The 19,201-nt window shown below is 36.7% G+C and overlaps 2 protein-coding genes across 3 annotated transcripts in view; one reads left to right on the forward strand and one right to left on the reverse strand.

The window, feature by feature from the left end:
• Positions 1-8,990: 8,990 nt before the first annotated feature.
• tmem167a (transmembrane protein 167A) lies at positions 8,991-16,246 on the reverse strand. Its single transcript, XM_062050934.1, has 4 exons — positions 16,141-16,246; positions 13,032-13,141; positions 10,116-10,150; positions 8,991-10,041 (listed from the first exon to the last, which is right to left on the reverse strand). The coding sequence occupies exons 1-4, from the start codon at positions 16,141-16,143 to the stop codon at positions 9,971-9,973; spliced, it is 219 nt and encodes a 72-aa protein (XP_061906918.1). The 5' UTR covers positions 16,144-16,246; the 3' UTR covers positions 8,991-9,970.
• Positions 16,236-19,201, forward strand: part of LOC133652322 (DNA repair protein XRCC4-like) — a 91,106-nt gene continuing 88,140 nt past the window's right edge. For both annotated transcript variants that reach the window (XM_062050931.1, XM_062050932.1), the window contains exon 1: positions 16,236-16,361. The gene's annotated coding sequence lies outside the window, so the exon portion shown is untranslated. The remainder of the gene's footprint in view (positions 16,362-19,201) is intronic.

Consider the following 19,201-nt stretch of genomic DNA (forward strand, 5'->3'; position numbering starts at 1 on the left):
ATCGCCTGACAATTTAATGTTCGTCCATCCACAGCGGACAAGTTACACTCACCTCCAAACCAACATTGCACTGCATCGATTTATGAGACGTTCAGAAAGAGAGTTGAAACATTCGAGTCTAACTAGTAAAAATGTTTACATATTTACACTACCGTTCAAAAGTTTGGGGTCACCCAAACAATTTTGTGGAATAGCCTTCATTTCTAAGAACAAGAATAGACTGTCGAGTTTCAGATGAAAGTTCTTTTTCTGGCCATTTTGAGCGTTTAATTGACCCCACAAATGTGACGCTCCAGAAACTCAATCTGCTCAAAGGAAGGTCAGTTTTGTAGCTTCTGTAACAAGCTAAACTGTTTTCAGATGTGTGAACATGATTGCACAAGGGTTTTCTAGTCATCAAGTAGCCTTCTGAGCCAATGAGCAAACACATTGTACCATTAGAACACTGGAGTGATAGTTGCTGGAAATGGGCCTCTATACACCTATGTAGATATTGCACCAAAAACCAGACATTTGCAGCTAGAATAGTCATTTACCACATTAGCAATGTATAGAGTGTATTTCTTTAAAGTTAAGACTAGTTTAAAGTTATCTTCATTGAAAAGTACAGTGCTTTTCCTTCAAAAATAAGGACATTTCAATGTGACCCCAAACTTTTGAACGGTAGTGTATGAGAAAACTGTCTTATGGTTATGGTTAAAGTACTCCTACGTTACACAGAAGCCAACAATGCTACAGTATATAAAAATAACTGTAAAGTCGTCCCTAGTTTATTGGTACCAGGCCTGACCGTGGTAAACAAATTTCCGCTTAGTAGGATTATTATTAATAAAACTAATATGTTCATAGTTAGAGCATACAATTCTGTTTACAACCTTCTAAATAAGTTTTTTTAAACATAATTACAGGCCTCTAAACATGACATAACACCCATATAGTCACTTTTACACTATTTCACCCTATGTAGTTACATTATAGCGTCACCCGGCCACTAAAGCAGAGACACAATGTGGAACTACTTCGTAATATCCTGGGTTATCCCTCAAAGTCAGAACTGGGCTTTGAGTGCTGAAATTAGCGGCGTAAGTTGTTCTGCCGCACGTTGGTCAACTTGACAGCTGCAACTACGACTGTTAGCCGTGTTGTTTGCATTGCATGTCCCGCGTTATTAATCCACATGGTTCCCGCCAAAGGCTCACTAATGTCATGAGGAGCTGATGATGTCGAGGGTGAAGTAAATCAAAAGAGTTCATCTCCACCTAGCATTGACTGGACAGCTGCTGATAGCCGACAGTGCATTTTGAAGTGCATTCAAAATGTTGCTCTGCTAAAAGTTAGCCACCTGTTGTTAGCATTGTCCACAATTAACCCAGACACGGAAGTACCACTTGAGGAATATCTTTATCGATTACCACATATAAAAAGTAAGCCAAATACAGCACCGTGATACATATGCAACATAAATATGAGTTAGCTTAACCCTTAATTTAATCCATAAATATGTAGAACATGCTTTAAAAAAATCTGCTATGTATTGAGGCACAATAGTTGAAGTGCAATGAGGCTACTATCAGAAATTCTATTGTCAGAAAGGTATTTATTTGGAAGTAAAAATCTTTCACTTATTTTGTGTGTGCCAACGAACATTCTACTAGACTCCTAAAAGTATTCACTTTGATGCATTTAAACGGACCTTTGATAAATTTAGTCTTTTCTGACTTATAAATGTAACAATGGCGGATACTCGTGTTAAACAATGCCGAAGTGTCAAATCATAAGGTTCATGGATTTTGGCGTGAGCTTGCACACAGTTTTGGATGCCTCAGTTTGCGAGGTTTTTCGGTCTGGCAACGTCGGGATGCCACCGTGAGGCGGACGTACAGTACAGGCCAAAATTTTTGGATACACCTTCTCATTCAATGGGTTTTCTTTATTTTCATAACTATTTACATTGTAGATTGTCACTGCAGGCATCGAAACTATGAATGAACACATGTGGAGTTATGTACTTAACAAAAAAAGGTGAAATAACTGAAAACATGTTCTATATTCTAGTTTCTTCAAAATAGCCACTTTTTGCTCTGATTACTGTTTTGCACACTCTTGTCATTCTCTCGATGAGCTTCAAGAGGTAGACACCTAAAAGGGTTTTCACTTCACGTGTGATAGTTTTGATGCCTTCAGTGACAATCCACAATGTAAACAGTCATGAAAATAAAGAAATCACATTGAAATTAAAAGGTGCGTCCAAACTTTTGGCATGTACTGTACTTATTTAGACATTAAATCAAGCTCTCAGCCAGAGTGGGAGGAGCTCCTCACTCAGCTTCCGTCTATGACAATATACAAAAAAGGTAAGCTAAAGTATTATTTTCACCTAATTGTGGTATGTGATTGATAACACCGATGTGCAACATTAATGCTGCTGAAAGCAGTTTTTATAATGCACTCTCTGAATGGATCGGCAAGTGTGCAGGTGCACCTGATGTTGTGACCGGGTGAATCTATATGATGTCCATGAAGTTTATTTTCGACCGTGCCTGGAAGATAAATAGCAGCGTTGACTTTAAGATGTATATACATTTTCAAAAAATTAATTATGATAGTTTTGGAAAGGGTGGGTGTGTGGTTTCATTTGCAATCTGGGAACGCCTCCAGAAACAAACATTTTTGACAGAGTTTAAAAAAAATAAAAACGGGTTATTTTCTATCATAGCTGTGGAATTCTATCATTATTTAATTATCTTAATCCTCCCGCTAATAAATCTACACTGTCAGTGACCTTGGGCTCTACAGCTTTGTGGACCCGCCTTAAAAAAAAGAAAGTGTGTGTTCTGTTTCCTGAGGCTTATGAGCATGGAGTGAAATGTCCTGTGCGCAAACGGCCACCTTCAAAGGAGACGTGCGGTGCGGCGGTTATGAGGCCACGGGGAACTGTCTGACAGGACCACGGTGAAAAATGTCTCATGTCACCATTAAAGTTCTGGTAAAAACGTACACATGGAAGGAATTAGAAGGGCCTTCAGGCCTTATGATGAGTGTGAAGAAACTATGGAAGGGAGTACAGTAAGACCTTGGAACACAGACACGATCCTTTCTATAAATCTTAAAAAACTGCAAGTTATCTTTGGAGAACAATGTTAGCAGAGTTGACTGTTTGCAACTTGCTCAGAGTTAACTCAAAATATACAAGAACCCCACCGGCCAGCTTATGTTACCATTTGTCATGGTCTCTCATGACAATCATTATTAGTTTCTGGTATCTTGTTTTATTTCCTGTCCAGCGCTCTTATTCCTGTTTCCATTTCCTGTTTCCCACTATATCTCCTGAGTGGACGCTGACTTCTTCACCTGTCCCTGGTTGCCAATCAGAATGATTGATATGCCGTTGGACATCATTGCTTGTTCTTTGCACCTCCATGCTGCATAGTGTTCCCTGTTGGTACTATGCCTCAATATTTTCACTTTTGTGCACTTCTCTGTTGGACTATTTTTGTTTTTGTATGCACTCCCAAACTGCACTGGTTTTAGTTTTGTGTGCACTCCCCAGCTGCACTAGTTTTGTTTATTAAATATATTTTGGACCTGCACACCGTCTCCTTTCTCGTAACACCATTATTAGTTTAACAGATTTTTTGAGTGTCTATATTTTTCCCAATTATATTAAATAAACATTTTTATTGCAATATATTGTGAGAATTAGTTTGAATTGAGAATTGTGATAAATAGAGAATTGATTTTGAATCGAATCGTTAACCCAAGAATCAAATTAAAAGGTGTAAGATTCACATCCTATAGCCTATCCATTCAATGATAACTAATGTTATTAGCTAAACTTTGCTAAATTGCTATCAATAGCTGGCCACACTCAAAGCCAATGTGAGTGTGTGTGTGTGTTACGTATGGGCATAGTTTACGTCATTACGTTCTAAAAGCCGGAAAAGGGCGGGCTATTGCTGACAAAACTCTGGACGGTTAGCGCTATCTCAGCATCTGTATAAAGGTTGCAAACAGCCCCTTTAAGGACCCAAAATAGGTTATACAAGGGTAAGAACTCTTCGGGGTCGAACACTAACTGTTCCAGGAAAGGTTGTACTATGATTTGTTTGGATTACCGTTTTACAACAAAATTATCGGAAAACCGTGAGTGATAACTGTCCTTTGATAAAATCACGAACGAGTGAAACTGCTCATTTGGTATGAGCGATATGGTCTAAATTCTATATTTCAGCCTCCTGCGATAAAGATATATGACATGATATATTATTTGCTACGTGTGTAAAAAAAAGAAAAAGTTTTTGAATGCATCTCGATTCTTATTTGCAACGATTCATAATCAATAAAAAAATAATAATAATAATTTTTTAAAAAATAAGTAAATAAATACAAAATAATAAAAAAAAAAATATATATATATATATATATATATATATATATATATATATATATATATATATATATATATATATATATATATATATATATATATATATATATATATATATATATATATATATATACACACACACATACAGTACAGGCCACAAGTTTGGACACACCTTCTCATTCAATGTGTTTTCTTTATTTTCATGACTATTTACATTGTAGATTGTCACTGAAGGCATCAAAATTATGAATGAACACCTGTGGAGTTATGTACTTAATAAAAAAAAAAGGTGAAATAACTGAAAACATGTTTGATATTCTGGTTTCTTCAAAATAGCCACCCTTTGCTCTGAATACTGCTTTGCACACTCTTGGCATTCTCTCGATGAGTTTCAAGAGGTAGTCACCTGAAATGGTTTTCACTTCACAGGTGTCATAGTTTTGATGCCTTCAGTGACAATCTACAAGGTAAATAAAGTTAAGTTAAAGTACCAATGATTGTCACACACACACTAGGTGTGTTGAAATTTGTATAGTCATGAAAATAAAGAAAACACATTGAAATGAGAAGGTGTGTCCAAACTTTTGGCCTGTACTGTACTATATATATATATATATATATATATATATATCCATCCATTTTCTACCGCTTGTCCCTTTTGGGATCGCGGGGGGTGCTGGATATATATATATATATATATATATATATATATATATATATATATATATATATATATATATATATATATATATATATATATATTTTTTTTTAATCTGTTCTGTCCAGCTATTTAGGCAATCATATTGTTGATGTAGATGCCCATATTTGCTGTACAGAATTAGTTTAGAAAAGAGAAGTGTTGGATACTTCTCGTTGCCTTATTTGTATTTGACTTTATTAAATGTGCGGGTAGAATTTAATTAAACAAAACCTTATTTTTTTTTAAAGTAATATAGATATGTATCATAGCTATTTATTTTATGGAGGAATGTAGTTAATCATTGAACTGGTACCCAATGTTGTTATCAAAAAGTATTGATTTTGAATCAAGAACCGTTTTAAATCGAGAAGTGATTTTGAATTTAATAGATTTGTGTGGTGCCCAAAGATTCACAACACTATTATGTGGCAAATCAATGTTAATATAACCATTATTTAATGGGTTACAAAGGCTTCTATTTTAGCTGCTTATACATGCAGTTACAAATTGGATCATTTCCAGTTGTGTTATTTTCTGAAAACTATTATTTATTTACTTGCTAATTTACTGTTTATAACTGGTTACTTTCTGCTGTAACATGGTTATATCTACACGTCTGTTAAAATGTAATAAGCACTTATTCTTCTGTTGTTTGATACTTTACATTAGTTTTGGGCGATACTACAAATTTGGGTATTGATCCAATACTGAGTAGCTACAGGGACAGTATTGGTCATAACAATGTTCATGCTTAACATTCACAGGTTCATTAAATGATTAAATTTTTATCACAACTGTCATCTGACAAAAAAACAGAATGGCTGTGACACAACATAAACATCTTATTTAAAATATTTATTTAGTCACTTTTATTACAAACAACATTTAGAATAAAGTCAGTGGTGCAAAATGTCCTTAAATAAAATAGTTAACAAACTAGACAACTTGTCTTTTAGTAGTAAGTAAACAAACAAAGGCTCCTAATTTGTCTGATAATGTATGCAGTAACATATTGTGTTATTCCCCATTCTATTATTTTGTCAAAATTATAAAGGACAAGCTGTAAAAATGTATTATTAATCTACTTGTTCATTTACTGTTAATATCTGCTTATTTTCCGTTTCAACATGTTCTATCTACACTTCTGTTAAAATTTAATAATCACTTATTTTTCTGTTTGGATAATTTACATTAGTTTTGGATGAGACCACAAATTTAGGTATCGATCCGATACCAAGTAGTTACAAGGTCATACACTGGTCATAATTTATGTTATCGTGTGTCCAGGGACGTATTTCCTGAGTTAATGAATATAATATGAATTTAAAAAAAAAAACAAGAAAAAAAGATTTTGTGAAGATAAAAAATATCGATGTAATCATAGTATTATCGACTAGATACGCTCTTGTACTTGGTATCATTACAGTGGATGTCGGGTGTTGATCCACCCATGGCATTTGTTTACATTGTGACACCGGAGAGCTATTGTATCCTCCTACAGTGTTTCGTGAAACATGTTTAGCGCTTCCTCGCCCTGCAGGGATGATACTTATAAAAAACGCACTTTGTCGCCATGGAGACGAGGATTACTGATTTAGAAGGTAAAACACTGCCGATTGCGGATGGACATTAGCCGCTAACTCTCTAGCCATGTTTGAAAGCACCTCTTTCTTTTTAAGCCAAAATGCGTCCATTCTCCCTTTTCTGTCTACACACTGTCTGCTTGTAAGTAATCTGTGATTGCGCGCTGCCGAACATGCTCCTCTGCTCGTAAGACCTGCAATGTCAAGATGTGACGACGCGCCGTCATGCCTGTAAAAAAATTTAAATATGGCGAACCTGTATTTTTCAAGCGTAGTACCGTTTTTGATTCATTAGTACCGCGATACTATACTAGTACCGGTATACCATACAACCAGAGTACAAAGTGATCGACCTATACTTAGACGTTTGTATAAATACTGTTTGAGCACATTCTACAATACTGTGATAATGATAACTTTGGTCACAATAACCGTGCTATAACATTTTCATATTTTTGCATCCCTACTTAAGTGTAAAAGAAGTACAAAACAACCAAATATTTAGGAGTTCTGCTTTCAGTGTTTCATTTTGGCTTAACGTTGTGGGCTGCATGTTGAATTGCATTCTAGTGTTATTGCCTTCGTTTTGAGGGCACACTCTTCTCCCCGCCATTACAGGTCTTTATACAATAAGAACATTATAAATAGTCTCCATCCTCTAATTCTTCCATTCTCTGTCTGAAGAAGTTTGGGTCGAAACCAAAAGCAGCCGCCCTAACTACAGTCATCCCAGATAGCAGTAAACCGAGAAGCCACAGACCATTCAAATAAACCAGGGTGGAAAAAATAGACTGGGATAAATAAAACAAACCTTTGGGAACTCATTGACTCATCCACTGTCCTCACTGTCTTCTCTTGTGATCCCCAACCCTTTATAAATATTCAATCTTTATGATCAATTTAAAAATAACATTAGAAAAGACAGTGATGCGATTGAAAGCGGCACTGAAAATTTTGTGTAAATAGGAGGAACACTCACAGTCCATCCAAGAAGGCCGATGAAAGCAGGGTTTATCATCAACTCGGGTGTTTGGCCTTCCGTATCTTTTCCCTTTCATCATCGCCAGAGACATTAAGGTGGTTCTCTGACTCAGTGATGTCCTTCCAACAGTCCAGTATCTCTGCTGACCCAAGATAGAAGCAGATGACTGAGAGCTTCCTGCGTCTCTCGGGTCCGCGTCACGACCTGATAATCACGACTTTACCGGCAGGCATCACTTGACCCCGGCGGGCCCAAAACAAAAGCAACACAACATATAAGGTGGATTTCCTAACAAGGCACGGAAAATGTGAGAGTGTAGGGGTATGGACACTCATCAGGTATCAAGACTATCAAAGGTGAGGGTGTCAACAAGTTGTCTTCTTTATTTAGGCCTCACAAAACATTAGGAGCGCTTTCACGATCTGTTGATTCATCTTACACTTGGAGGAATTAATTCTGCAGTTAAAACCAAATTAGAAACTATTTTATAATGCATTACTTTAACAGAGTTATACAATAATGTTTACATGTGTCAACTATAATCAGCAGTGTCACACCAGAGCCAACAGATGGTGCTGTTGGAAAAAAAGCTTAAATACATACATGTGTTAATAAATGTGTCATTTTAATATGAAAATATATTAATGTAACTAGTGTATTCTTTAAATATTTAGTTTTTTCATGATTTTCTTTTTTTTTTAAGTGACATAAATTGTGAAATATATAAATGCATTTTTCCATTAATTGATTGAAATCTGAATTAAAAGTTATTCATTTAGGTGTATATTTATTTAGCTATTAAATTATTTCAAGATTGAATACATTGTGAAACAATCAGTACTTCCATTCATTAATTTAAATTGGAATTAAAATAAATGTTATTCTCTCAAGTTAAATTTATATTTAGCCATTTATTTAATATTTTAATTATTTCACAATTTAATTATTTCATGTTTTAATGATGAAAAATATGTAACTGTGAAATAGTTGAATATGTTCAATTATAACATACACATTTTTATTTATTCAATAATGAGCTATTCAATTAATTGAACATAAAACTGTATTATTGAAATGTTTCAATATTTAGTTATTTCAAAATGTTATTATTTTATGTTTAATAATTAAATTGTGAAATATTTACAACATGAAATTAATCAAATTAAATAAAAAAGTTTATTATTTCGCGTTTTAATAATTAAAACAAAACCTATTGTGGAATAAACACAATTGTTAAATAAATTAATATTACATTAAAATAATGACACATTTAAGAAATACTTTAAAGATTCATTTATTACATCTGTTCTATTTGACTCTTTGTACAAAACAATGAGATTCAGGTGTTAATGCTGTTTTTATTAAATGTGGACATTGCCGTTTACCACGTTTACATTGAAAGATAAAACATTTGGGATTTAACAGCAAACAACAATATATAACTACAAAAAGGTAGCGAGGTTTGGTTTTCTTTTGTATTGGATTTTAATAGGTAAGGTGTACAATACAACATTTGTGTTCACTTTCTATTGTGTGCTGCAGTCAGCTGACCGTCTCCTGTATACATGAGTGTTGACAGTAAGGTCGCTCAGGAGGTTATCACGAAACCACTGTCACACTCCAACAAGCAGGCCGGATACAGTTTTGATGGTTTTGCTCTCAACCGAATAACACTTCATAAGTTTTGATTTATGCACTTTACCTCATAAACAGTGATGCATTTTTAAGGCAGGATTTTTACATGTTGTATGTTTAAAGCCATTCATTTCACTTAATCTAGTATTTGGACACACAGCAGTGTGTCAAACGCAAAAATGAAAATTAATGTGTCTTACAGGTTTTCAAAAACTTTTTTTTTTACATATAAATATGGCAAATCGACTAAAATATACATGGGGGGAGGGGGGGATAATAAGTAATGATGATTTCTTAAAGCAACAAAAGGTGTACAAAATTAATGGAAAAGATGTCTTCAGGCCCATCACATCTACAAATGTTGCCTAAGAATTAAAAATGTCAAGTTAGAAACGCAGATTCAGCTTTTCTAGGCAACTGTTTGAGATGTTTGGACAAGCATCATTTGATCCCAGACGTTATTTAACAATCCTTTCCATTGGTGCCCTGCCCACATGGATCCACAAGGACCCACAGAGGAATGGACACACTCCAGGACTATCTGCTGCATGGCTACCGAGAGTGGAAGCGAGTCCCTGTTTTGACATTACCCCACAGCCACAGTTCATGTTATACTTCTACCATAGTACTGTCCATGTTGACGTTGCTCTTGTTTCCATGTGTGGTTTTTGTCATTGGAAGGGCTACTGAAGGAACAGTATACTGAACGCCATGACGATGCAGCAGCAGGCCACCCATGGACTCTTGCGCTCACCTGAAATTGATTGAAAATAATGTCAAGGTGTTTCGCAAATTTAGCGCGTAGAAAAAAGTTGTCCATTAATTTACCTATTCTGGCACATTTCCAGAAAATTCCTAGTAGCCTGCGAAAGACAGAGAAAATACTTAAAATAGAAAATCATTTTTTCCTTTCAAGTGGAATTTTTATTTTTTTACCCCCCCAAAGTTCCTGCTATATTTAACTATTTGTACATGTGTTATTAAATCCTTCAGAGACAACAATTTGTGTTCTTCTAAAGTAGAGTCCATCCTTCCATAAACTTAAAATGTGTGTTCAATTGTCTGTACACAACAATTGTGTGAACCTCTTTTGAAAGAATCCTAAGGTTTGTACTGCACTACTTGTAATAATAATAATGATTATGCAAAATAGATATTGGGCTACTTCATCTGGTTGTATGCAGAGCCCCTGCCTACATACAACCAAATTGCTTCCTTTTTCTTTTAGTCGCCAAGAAGTTTTGAATGGGTTTTTCGAGCTTGATGAGGCACTTTAACAGATACACTGACAATTATGCGTTTTATGAAGGGATTTAATAACGACAGTCCGCTATCAGACAGTACTATCTATCATGAGGCCAGGATAACAAACAAATACTACGGGTGTTGTAGGTATAATAATATAGCTTAGCGTTGCGTTGAATGAAAGCACAGCTACCCAGCCGTGCTGCTTTACTTCTCACTGACATAAGAGAATGCACACTCTTTTTAATCTCTTCCGTACACATGCAAGTCTATGCCCACGCAATCTGCGCCTCTCTACACCAGGGCAGACACACACAGTGCTCCTCACCACATAAGTGTTAGGTGGACATATAAAATAGCTATTTTACATCAAAAACATTCTCCATTATGCAATATAGTGAAATCAGCCTGGGTTCCTAAAAGATGGCTTTCCAAAGGAACCCATTCATTACAACACAACCCCTGTCTTGCAATTGACATACTGACAGATAAATTATCCTCCAAAGAGGGCTTCATCCATGTCAGTGACAACTAATACTCTTGAAAAAACACTCTAATGATCATGACTACATTACACCATGGTATTCTGCAATCACTTAAGTTCCTGTAGAATTTTAGAGCTAACACTTAAATCATGCCAATTGTAAATAATCACCGTAATTTCCGGACTATAAGCCGCACCTGACTATAAGCCGCACCAGCTAAATTTAGGGGAAAATACAGATTGCTCCATATATAAGCCGCACCCGACTATAAGTCGCAGGGTTTTGATGTGTAATTACCGTAGTATATAGGGGTTCCTGCTACCACGGAGGGGATTATCGGGACAGAGATGACTGTTTGGGAACGCAAACCGTCCCATTTATTAACAATAAATCTTTCAATCATTCAATCAAACTTTCACATCTTTGACATGGCGAACAGCATCCGTGCAGAGTACAAATAATACAACGGTGCAATGTAATACAAAGTGCTCGCCTGTACGTTATCAAAATAACCAGCCTACCGGTATATGAAAAGTCAGTCTTTAATCATTGTGTCATCGTCTTCCTCCTGCGTACTAAAACCACCGAAATCCTCTTCGTCTGTGTCGGAGAAGAACAGGCCGTAAATAAGCCGCACCGTTGTATAAGCCACAGGGACCAGAACGAGCGGAAAAAGTAGCGGCTTATAGTCCGGAAATTACGGTAATTGGCCTGTTTTCGTGAAGAACGATTTAATCGGCCATTGCCGATTAATGCCGATCACAAAGGCCCATCTTTTCTGGCTGACAAGCGGCTAGCATATAATTATGTGTCTCCATACAGTGTGGAGCAGCTCCCCTTTACTAATAATAATCACCTCCATTACTGCAAATAAACGGCATTCATTAATATCGTGAGTGTCATTATCAAGTATTATTACCAGTGGAGGACAAGGCTAAACATGTTACACATCGAGAGAAAGTCAGGAGCAGACATGCTAATAGCTAAGCTAACCTAGCTTTAAACAACACCGAGAAATAATAAATGCTTAGTAAAGTTAACAAAGTGTAGATGGACCCAAATTACAGCAAAAAGTAAGCAGCTATCAACAGGAAATTAACAAATAAATTAATAAGAGCCTAGAGAGAGGATAATATAACAACAAATGTTGATGTGTCAGCATTGTCACAATCAGAACACGGCGCATAAGAGGAGGATTTGGCCGATTTTTAAATTGGTGGCGTCGATATTAAAGGTTGTTTCAGTATAATGATCAATATCAAAGTGTTTACATCGATATTTTATTTTAGAAATATAAACTTAAACTCAGGGAATAATTCCTAGACCCAGGAGGACTTTTATAGAAGAGAAAACATAGGGTTTAAATAAGTAGCCGATGGTAATTTTTGCATTTGTTTAGTTATTGAGTATTATTGACTTTGTTTTGCTCAAACAATTGTAAAAGAGAATAAAGAACCCGTTTAAATATTGTTGAACTTTTTTAATAGCACTCACTATAAATACATTGCAACATGTAAAGTTAATACAAGTGATCGATCGGTCTCTGCCGATCTCACTCATGGATGATCAGTTTTGTAGCATAAAACCTTGATCTGAATTTATACCCGTAATATAGCTCATTATGATGCAGTGCAATTTTATTTCACACCATAACCAGAATAATAAACATACTGTTGAATTAAGACCTCTCTGATTGTATCAAATAAAACACAGCATTATCATCATCGTCATCTACAGGTATTTTTATTTTGTGTAAAAAGTAGCCAGTTAGTTATGCCTCTGATTATTTAATTATCCTACATCTCCAAGTTGATACATTATTGAGTAATTAAACTAAGCCCCACATCTGCGGTCCCCTTTTCTTGCCCTGATGTGGGATCTGAGCCGAGGATGTCGTTGTGACTTGTGCAGCCCTTTGAGACACTGGTGATTTAGGGCTATATAAGTAAAAAATTGATAATCACGATCTCCATTCATTTTAGTGTACATGTAAAAGATCTTGCTGTGATCATACCCGGTCTTGTTCTTGTCCAGCAGGCTGGGAGCCAGCGCTCTGACGTAGGCACAGGTACAGATCAGGAGGAGAATCACTGTTAGCAGTGACTGGAAGTTGAAGATGGCTGACTGCAAAATGAGAAGAGATTAATACATTTTAAACATGATTGAGTGAAAGTCCATAGGTTGGAGCCCACACTGTACGGCGTAAGTGATGTTTGAGTTTGAGTTTATTTGGAACATGCGCGCATACAACATGATATTTCACAATTTCCAGTTTCTCTATTCAACATGTTTGAAAAGGAGCAGGAAGAAGCAGAGCTTATTTAATCCTACCCCTTTTCCTTTACATAGCAGTTGCTAAAACTATTGTTCACTTCCTGTTCTCAATTTATTCACAATATACTCAGTAAGTAATACCAATAAAAATAAATAATAATTGGTGAAGTAAGTTATATTTCATATGGTGAGATGAGTAAGATTATCTTGAAAATTAATGGCTGGATGAAATAAATTCAGATTGTTTATCATGGTTCTTCTTCTTTGTATTGAAGAGTTTCTTGAAGTGGATCATATTAGTACATTGTTTGATTTCTTTGCTTAATCCACTCCATCATTTAATTCCACATACTGATATACTGAATGTCTTAAATGTTGTATGTGCGTACACGTTTTAAATTAAAATTTTCTGTAAGATTATATTTCTATGTGATTTATAACTGTAAACTACACTGATTTGAGTGTCAATACAGTATTAGCTATATTTCTATAATTTTGGACTCCTCTTTACTGGTATTTGGTAATAATTGGAAGAAATATTTCTCTTCTCTAAATGTAAGAGTGACGTTCCTGGATTGTGTTAAAATAAAAGGAAGAGAGACAACACTAAGGATAGTTCGTCATACAAAATAGACCAAGCCCGCATTTAATTACACTTAATGTATTTACAATTATAACTCTTGATGCTGGATGGGGTGATCATGCGTGCTTGTGCTTTGTTTACATTATTCGTGTAGGATAACAACTACGTTACAAACTGTTACATCCCATCCATCCATTTTCTACCGCTTATACCTTTCGGGGGCGTGGGGGAGCTGGAGCCTATCCCAGCTGCATTCGGGCAGTAGGCGGGGTACACCTTGGACAAGTTGCCTCCTCATCTGTTAATGTTTCCAAATAGCATGTTATATCCACTAGATCTAACAAAACATGCTTTGTCCTTGTACATGACATTATGTTGTGGAACCAGTCAGACACGCTGTGCAGTGTGTGCATCTACAGTCGCGATCAAAAGTTCACATAAACTTGTAAAGAACATAATGTCATGGCTGTCTTGAGTTTCCAATACTTTCTACAACTCTCATTTTTTTGTGATAAAGTGATTGCAGCACATACTTGTTTGTCACAAAAACATTCATAAAGTTTTAGTTCATTTTTTCTGCGTCTACTGAAAATGTGACCTAATCTGCTGCGTCAAAAGTATACATACAGCAATGTTAATATTTGGTTACATGTCCCTTGGCAAGTTTCACTGCAATAAGGTGCTTTTGGTAGACATCCACAAGCTTTTGGTTGAATTTTTGACCACTCCTCTTGACAAAATTGGTGAAGTTCAGCTAAATTTGTTGGTTTTCTGACATGGACTTGTTTCTTCAGCATTGTCCACACGTTTAAGTCAGGACTTTGGGAAGGCTATTCTAAAACCTTAATTGTAGCCTGATTTAGCCATTCCTTTACCACTTTTGACGTGTGTTTGGAGTCATTGTCCTGTTGGAACACCTAACTGCGCCCAAGACCCAACCTCTGGGCTGATGATTTTAGGTTGTCCTGAAGAATTTGGAGGTGATCCTCCTTTTTCATTGTCCCATTTAAAGCACCAGTTCCATTGGCAGAAAAACAGGCCCAGAGCATAATACTACCACCACCATGCTTGACGGTAGGCATAGCGTTCCCGGGATTAAAGGCTTCACCTTTTCTCCTCCAAACATGTTTCTGGGTATTGTGGCCAAACAGCTCAATTTTTGTTTCATCTGACCACAGAACTTTCCTCCAGAAGGTCTTATCTTTGTCCATGCGATGACAGATGGAAAAAAAAAGTTGAGCTGTTTGGCCACAATACCCAGCAATATGTTTGGAGGAGTAAAGGTGAGGCCTTCAATCCCAGGAACACCACACCTACCGTCCAGCATGGTGGTGGTAGTATTATGCTCTGGGCCTGTTTGCTGCCAATGGAACTGGTGCTTTAAATGAGACAATGAAAAAGGAGGATTACCTCCAAATTCTTCAGGACAACCTAAAATCATCAGCCCGGAGGTTGGGTCTTGGGCGCAGTTGGGTGTTCAAGCAGGACAATGACCCTAAACACACGTCAAAAGTGGTAAATGCTGAAGTAACAAGTCCATGTCAGAAAACCAACAAATTTAGCTATACTGCACCAATTTTGTCAAGAGGAGTGGTCAAAAATTCAACCAGAAGCTTGCCAGAAGCTTGTGGATGGCTACCAAAAGCGCCTTATTGCAGCGAAACTTGCCAAAGGACCTGAACCAAAAATTTAACATTGCTGTATGTATACTTTTGACCCAGCACATTTGGTCACATTTTCAGTAGACCCATAATAAATTCATAAAAGAACCAAACTTCATGAATGTTTTTTGAGACCAACAAATATGTTCTCCAATCACTCTATCACAAAAAAATATGAGTTGTAGAAATTATTGGAAACTCAAGACAGCTATGACATTATGTTCTTTACAAGTGTATGTAAACTTTTGACCACGACTGTACGTGGCACAGCATGAAGCCAAAACGAGCTAGCGTACGTTGCAAATGGAAGAAATAATATTGTTGCTAATAATACTTATGTTCCTACATGGCACGTTGCAAAGTGTAGTTAAACGATGGATCAGTGACAATTAAAACGGCAACACAAAGCGATCATTTACCATTAACTAGCTAGGCATGTAGCCCAATATAGCTAGCCTAGTAGTTGAGTCACAGACGCGCACAACTATGTACATCACTGCATTACTCACGGGCTTGGTGTGACGGAAACACGAATTCGGTTGTTAAAACCACGAATAAATCGAATAAACCGAATACACGCACTACATAAACATAAATATGCTTACCATTTTGGTGGAAGTCAACGCCACATCACACTTCCGGCGCGAGAATAAGACGTAATCTCTACGCAATGACGTTATGCCTGCTCCTGATTGGTTGATGCAACAAAGGTTAAAGTTGACAGTTTTTGTCAAAAGAATGCTGTCAACAGGGAAATAACTCATATTTTAATTTTACAACGCCATTTCTTCGTTTGGACATCGTACTATTGTGTCCTTATAACCGGGTAGGTATTATGACGTTGTGTATTTAAAAACGCGACTTTTGACTTTTTCTGCTAAATCACTGTGCAGGTATTTATGAATGTACACTGATAGTGTCACCATACTACTCTCAAACACTTAATATATGTCAAGTATTTACACAGTGCCGACAGAACATGGCAGGAGGTGGTTTCATACAGTTAGGACTAGCAGGGTGGAGAGTCGCATTATTTCCGGGGTGTTTTGAAAGCTTATAACGTCCACATTACTCCCTTAATTAGGTTTTCTGACTGCTTAAGTATATCATATCTTTATCTTCAGCTGCCTGTTATATGACACATTACTCTTAAATTTGATGAGCACGACGATGCTTGATTTAATGTGTTTGATTGTTTGTAACCCCCTTTTTATGTCAAATGTGTATTTATTCAGCACAATCAGTTGCCAATCTGCTGTAGGGATTTTACTGTGAAATATTTAATGCACTTAGTAAGTTGTATTCAGTAAATTCAGTTTATGACACGCAATATTCTGCACTAGTGTTGTCCACAAACCAATATTTTGGTACTGGTACCGGTACCAAAATTATTTTGATACTTTTCGGTACTTTTCTAAATAAAGGAGACCACAAAAAATTGCATTATTGGCTTTATTTTAACAAAAAATCTTACGGTACATTAAACATATGTTTCTTATTGCAAGTTTGTCCTTAAAGGCCTACTGAAATGAATTTGTTTTATTTAAACGGGGATAGCAGATCCATTCTATGTGTCATACTTGACCTTTCGCAATATTGCCATATTTTTGCTGAAAGGATTTAGTAGAGAACCTCGACGATAAAGTTCGCAACTTTTGGTCGCTGATAAAAAAAAGCCTTGCCTGTACCAGAAGTAGCGTGACGTCACAGGTTGAAAGGCTCCTCACATTTCCCCATTGTTTACACCGGCAGCGTGAGCGATTCGGACCGAGAAAGCGACGATTACCCCATTAATTTGAGCCAGGATGAAAGATTTGTGGATGAGGAACGTCAGAGTGAAAGACTAGAATGCAGTGCAGGACGCATCTTTTTTCGCTCTGACGGTAACTTAGGTACAAGCTGGCTCATTGGATTCCACACGCTCTCCTTTTTCTATTGTGGATCACGGATTTGTATTCTAAACCACCTCGGATACTATATCCTCTTGAAAATGAGAGTCGAGAACGTGAAATGGACATTCACAGTGACTTTTATCGCCACGACAATACATCGGCGAAGCACTTTAGCTACGGAGCTAACGTGATAGCATCGGGCTTAACTGCAGATAGTAACAAAATAAATAAACCCCTGACTGGAAGGATAGACAGAAAATCAACAATACTATTAAACCATGGACATGTAACTACACGGTTAATGCTTTCCAGCCTGGCGAAGCTCAACAATGCTGTTGCTAACGACACCATTGAAGCTAACTTAGCAACGGGACCTCACAGAGCTATGCTAAAAACATTAGCTATCCACCTACGCCAGCCAGCCCTCGTCTGCTCATCAACACCCGTGCTCACCTGCGTTCCAGCGATCGACGGAGCGACGGAGGACTTCACCCGATCATAGATGCGGTCGGCGGCTAGCGTCGGATAGCGCTTCTGCTATCCAAGTCAAAGTTCTCCTGGTTGTGTTGCTGTAGCCAGCCGCTAATACACCGATCCCACCTAAAGCTTTCTTCTTTGCAGTCTTCATTGTTCATTAAACAAATTGCAAAAGATTCACCAACACAGATGTCCAGAATACTGTGGAATTTTGCGATGAAAACCGAGCTTTTTGTATTGGATACAATGTGTCCGAATACTTCCGTTTCAACGATTGACGCCACGCGCATACGTCATCATACATAGACGTTTTCAACCGGAAGTTTAGCGGGAAATTTAAAATTGCACTTTATAAGTTAACCCGGCCGTATTGGCATGTGTTGCAATGTTAAGATTTCATCATTGATATACAAACTATCAGACTGCTTGGTCGGTAGTAGTGGGTTTCTGTAGGCCTTTAAGGCCCAAGCTGTTTGTTTACATGTTTTTTTAATTTCTCTTCGCTATTTGGGCTTATTGGACCCTAATTAGAATAACAACTAAAAATCATCTTTTAATATGATGTACTTAGTCCATAAGTGCACAAACGTGTACTTCATGTGTAGTGACATGCACATTTTTATTTTTACACTTTTTTTTCCAAATTCCATTGTATGTTATACTCTTCTGACACCCCCAGATAGCAGTATAAGTGTCCATATGTCGGCATAAGACCCCAATTCAGTAGTGTACACAATTTTGGAAATACGAGCTAAAAGGTGCTGTCCACACATGTGGCCACTAAGGCCTTTAGAGGTTAATCTACTTGTTCATTTACTGTTAATATCTGCTTACTTTCTCTTTTAACATGTTCTATCTACACTTCTGTTAAAATGTAATAATCACTTATTCTTCTGTTGTTTGATACTTTAAATTAGTTTTGGATGATACCACAAATTTTGGTATCAATCGGATACCAAGTAGTTACAGGATCATATTCAAAGTCCTCATGTGTCCAGGGACGTATTTCCTGAGTTTATAAACATCAATTTTTTAAAACGAAAGAAGATGTTGTGATGCCAAAAAATATCGACGTAATCATAGTAGTATCCACTAGATACGCTACTGTACTTGGTATCATTACAGTGGATGTTAGGTGTAGATCCACCAATGGTGTTTGTTTACATTGTGACACCGGTGAGCTACGGTGTATAGTGAAGCATGTTTAGCTATTCCTCGTCCTGCAGGGATGATACTTGTAAGAAACTTACTTTATTAGTCGCCATGGAGGCGAGGATTAGTGATTTAGAAGTCGCTA

The sequence above is a fragment of the Entelurus aequoreus genome, linkage group LG06, assembly GCF_033978785.1.
Source record: "Entelurus aequoreus isolate RoL-2023_Sb linkage group LG06, RoL_Eaeq_v1.1, whole genome shotgun sequence".
NCBI lineage: Eukaryota > Metazoa > Chordata > Actinopteri > Syngnathiformes > Syngnathidae > Entelurus > Entelurus aequoreus.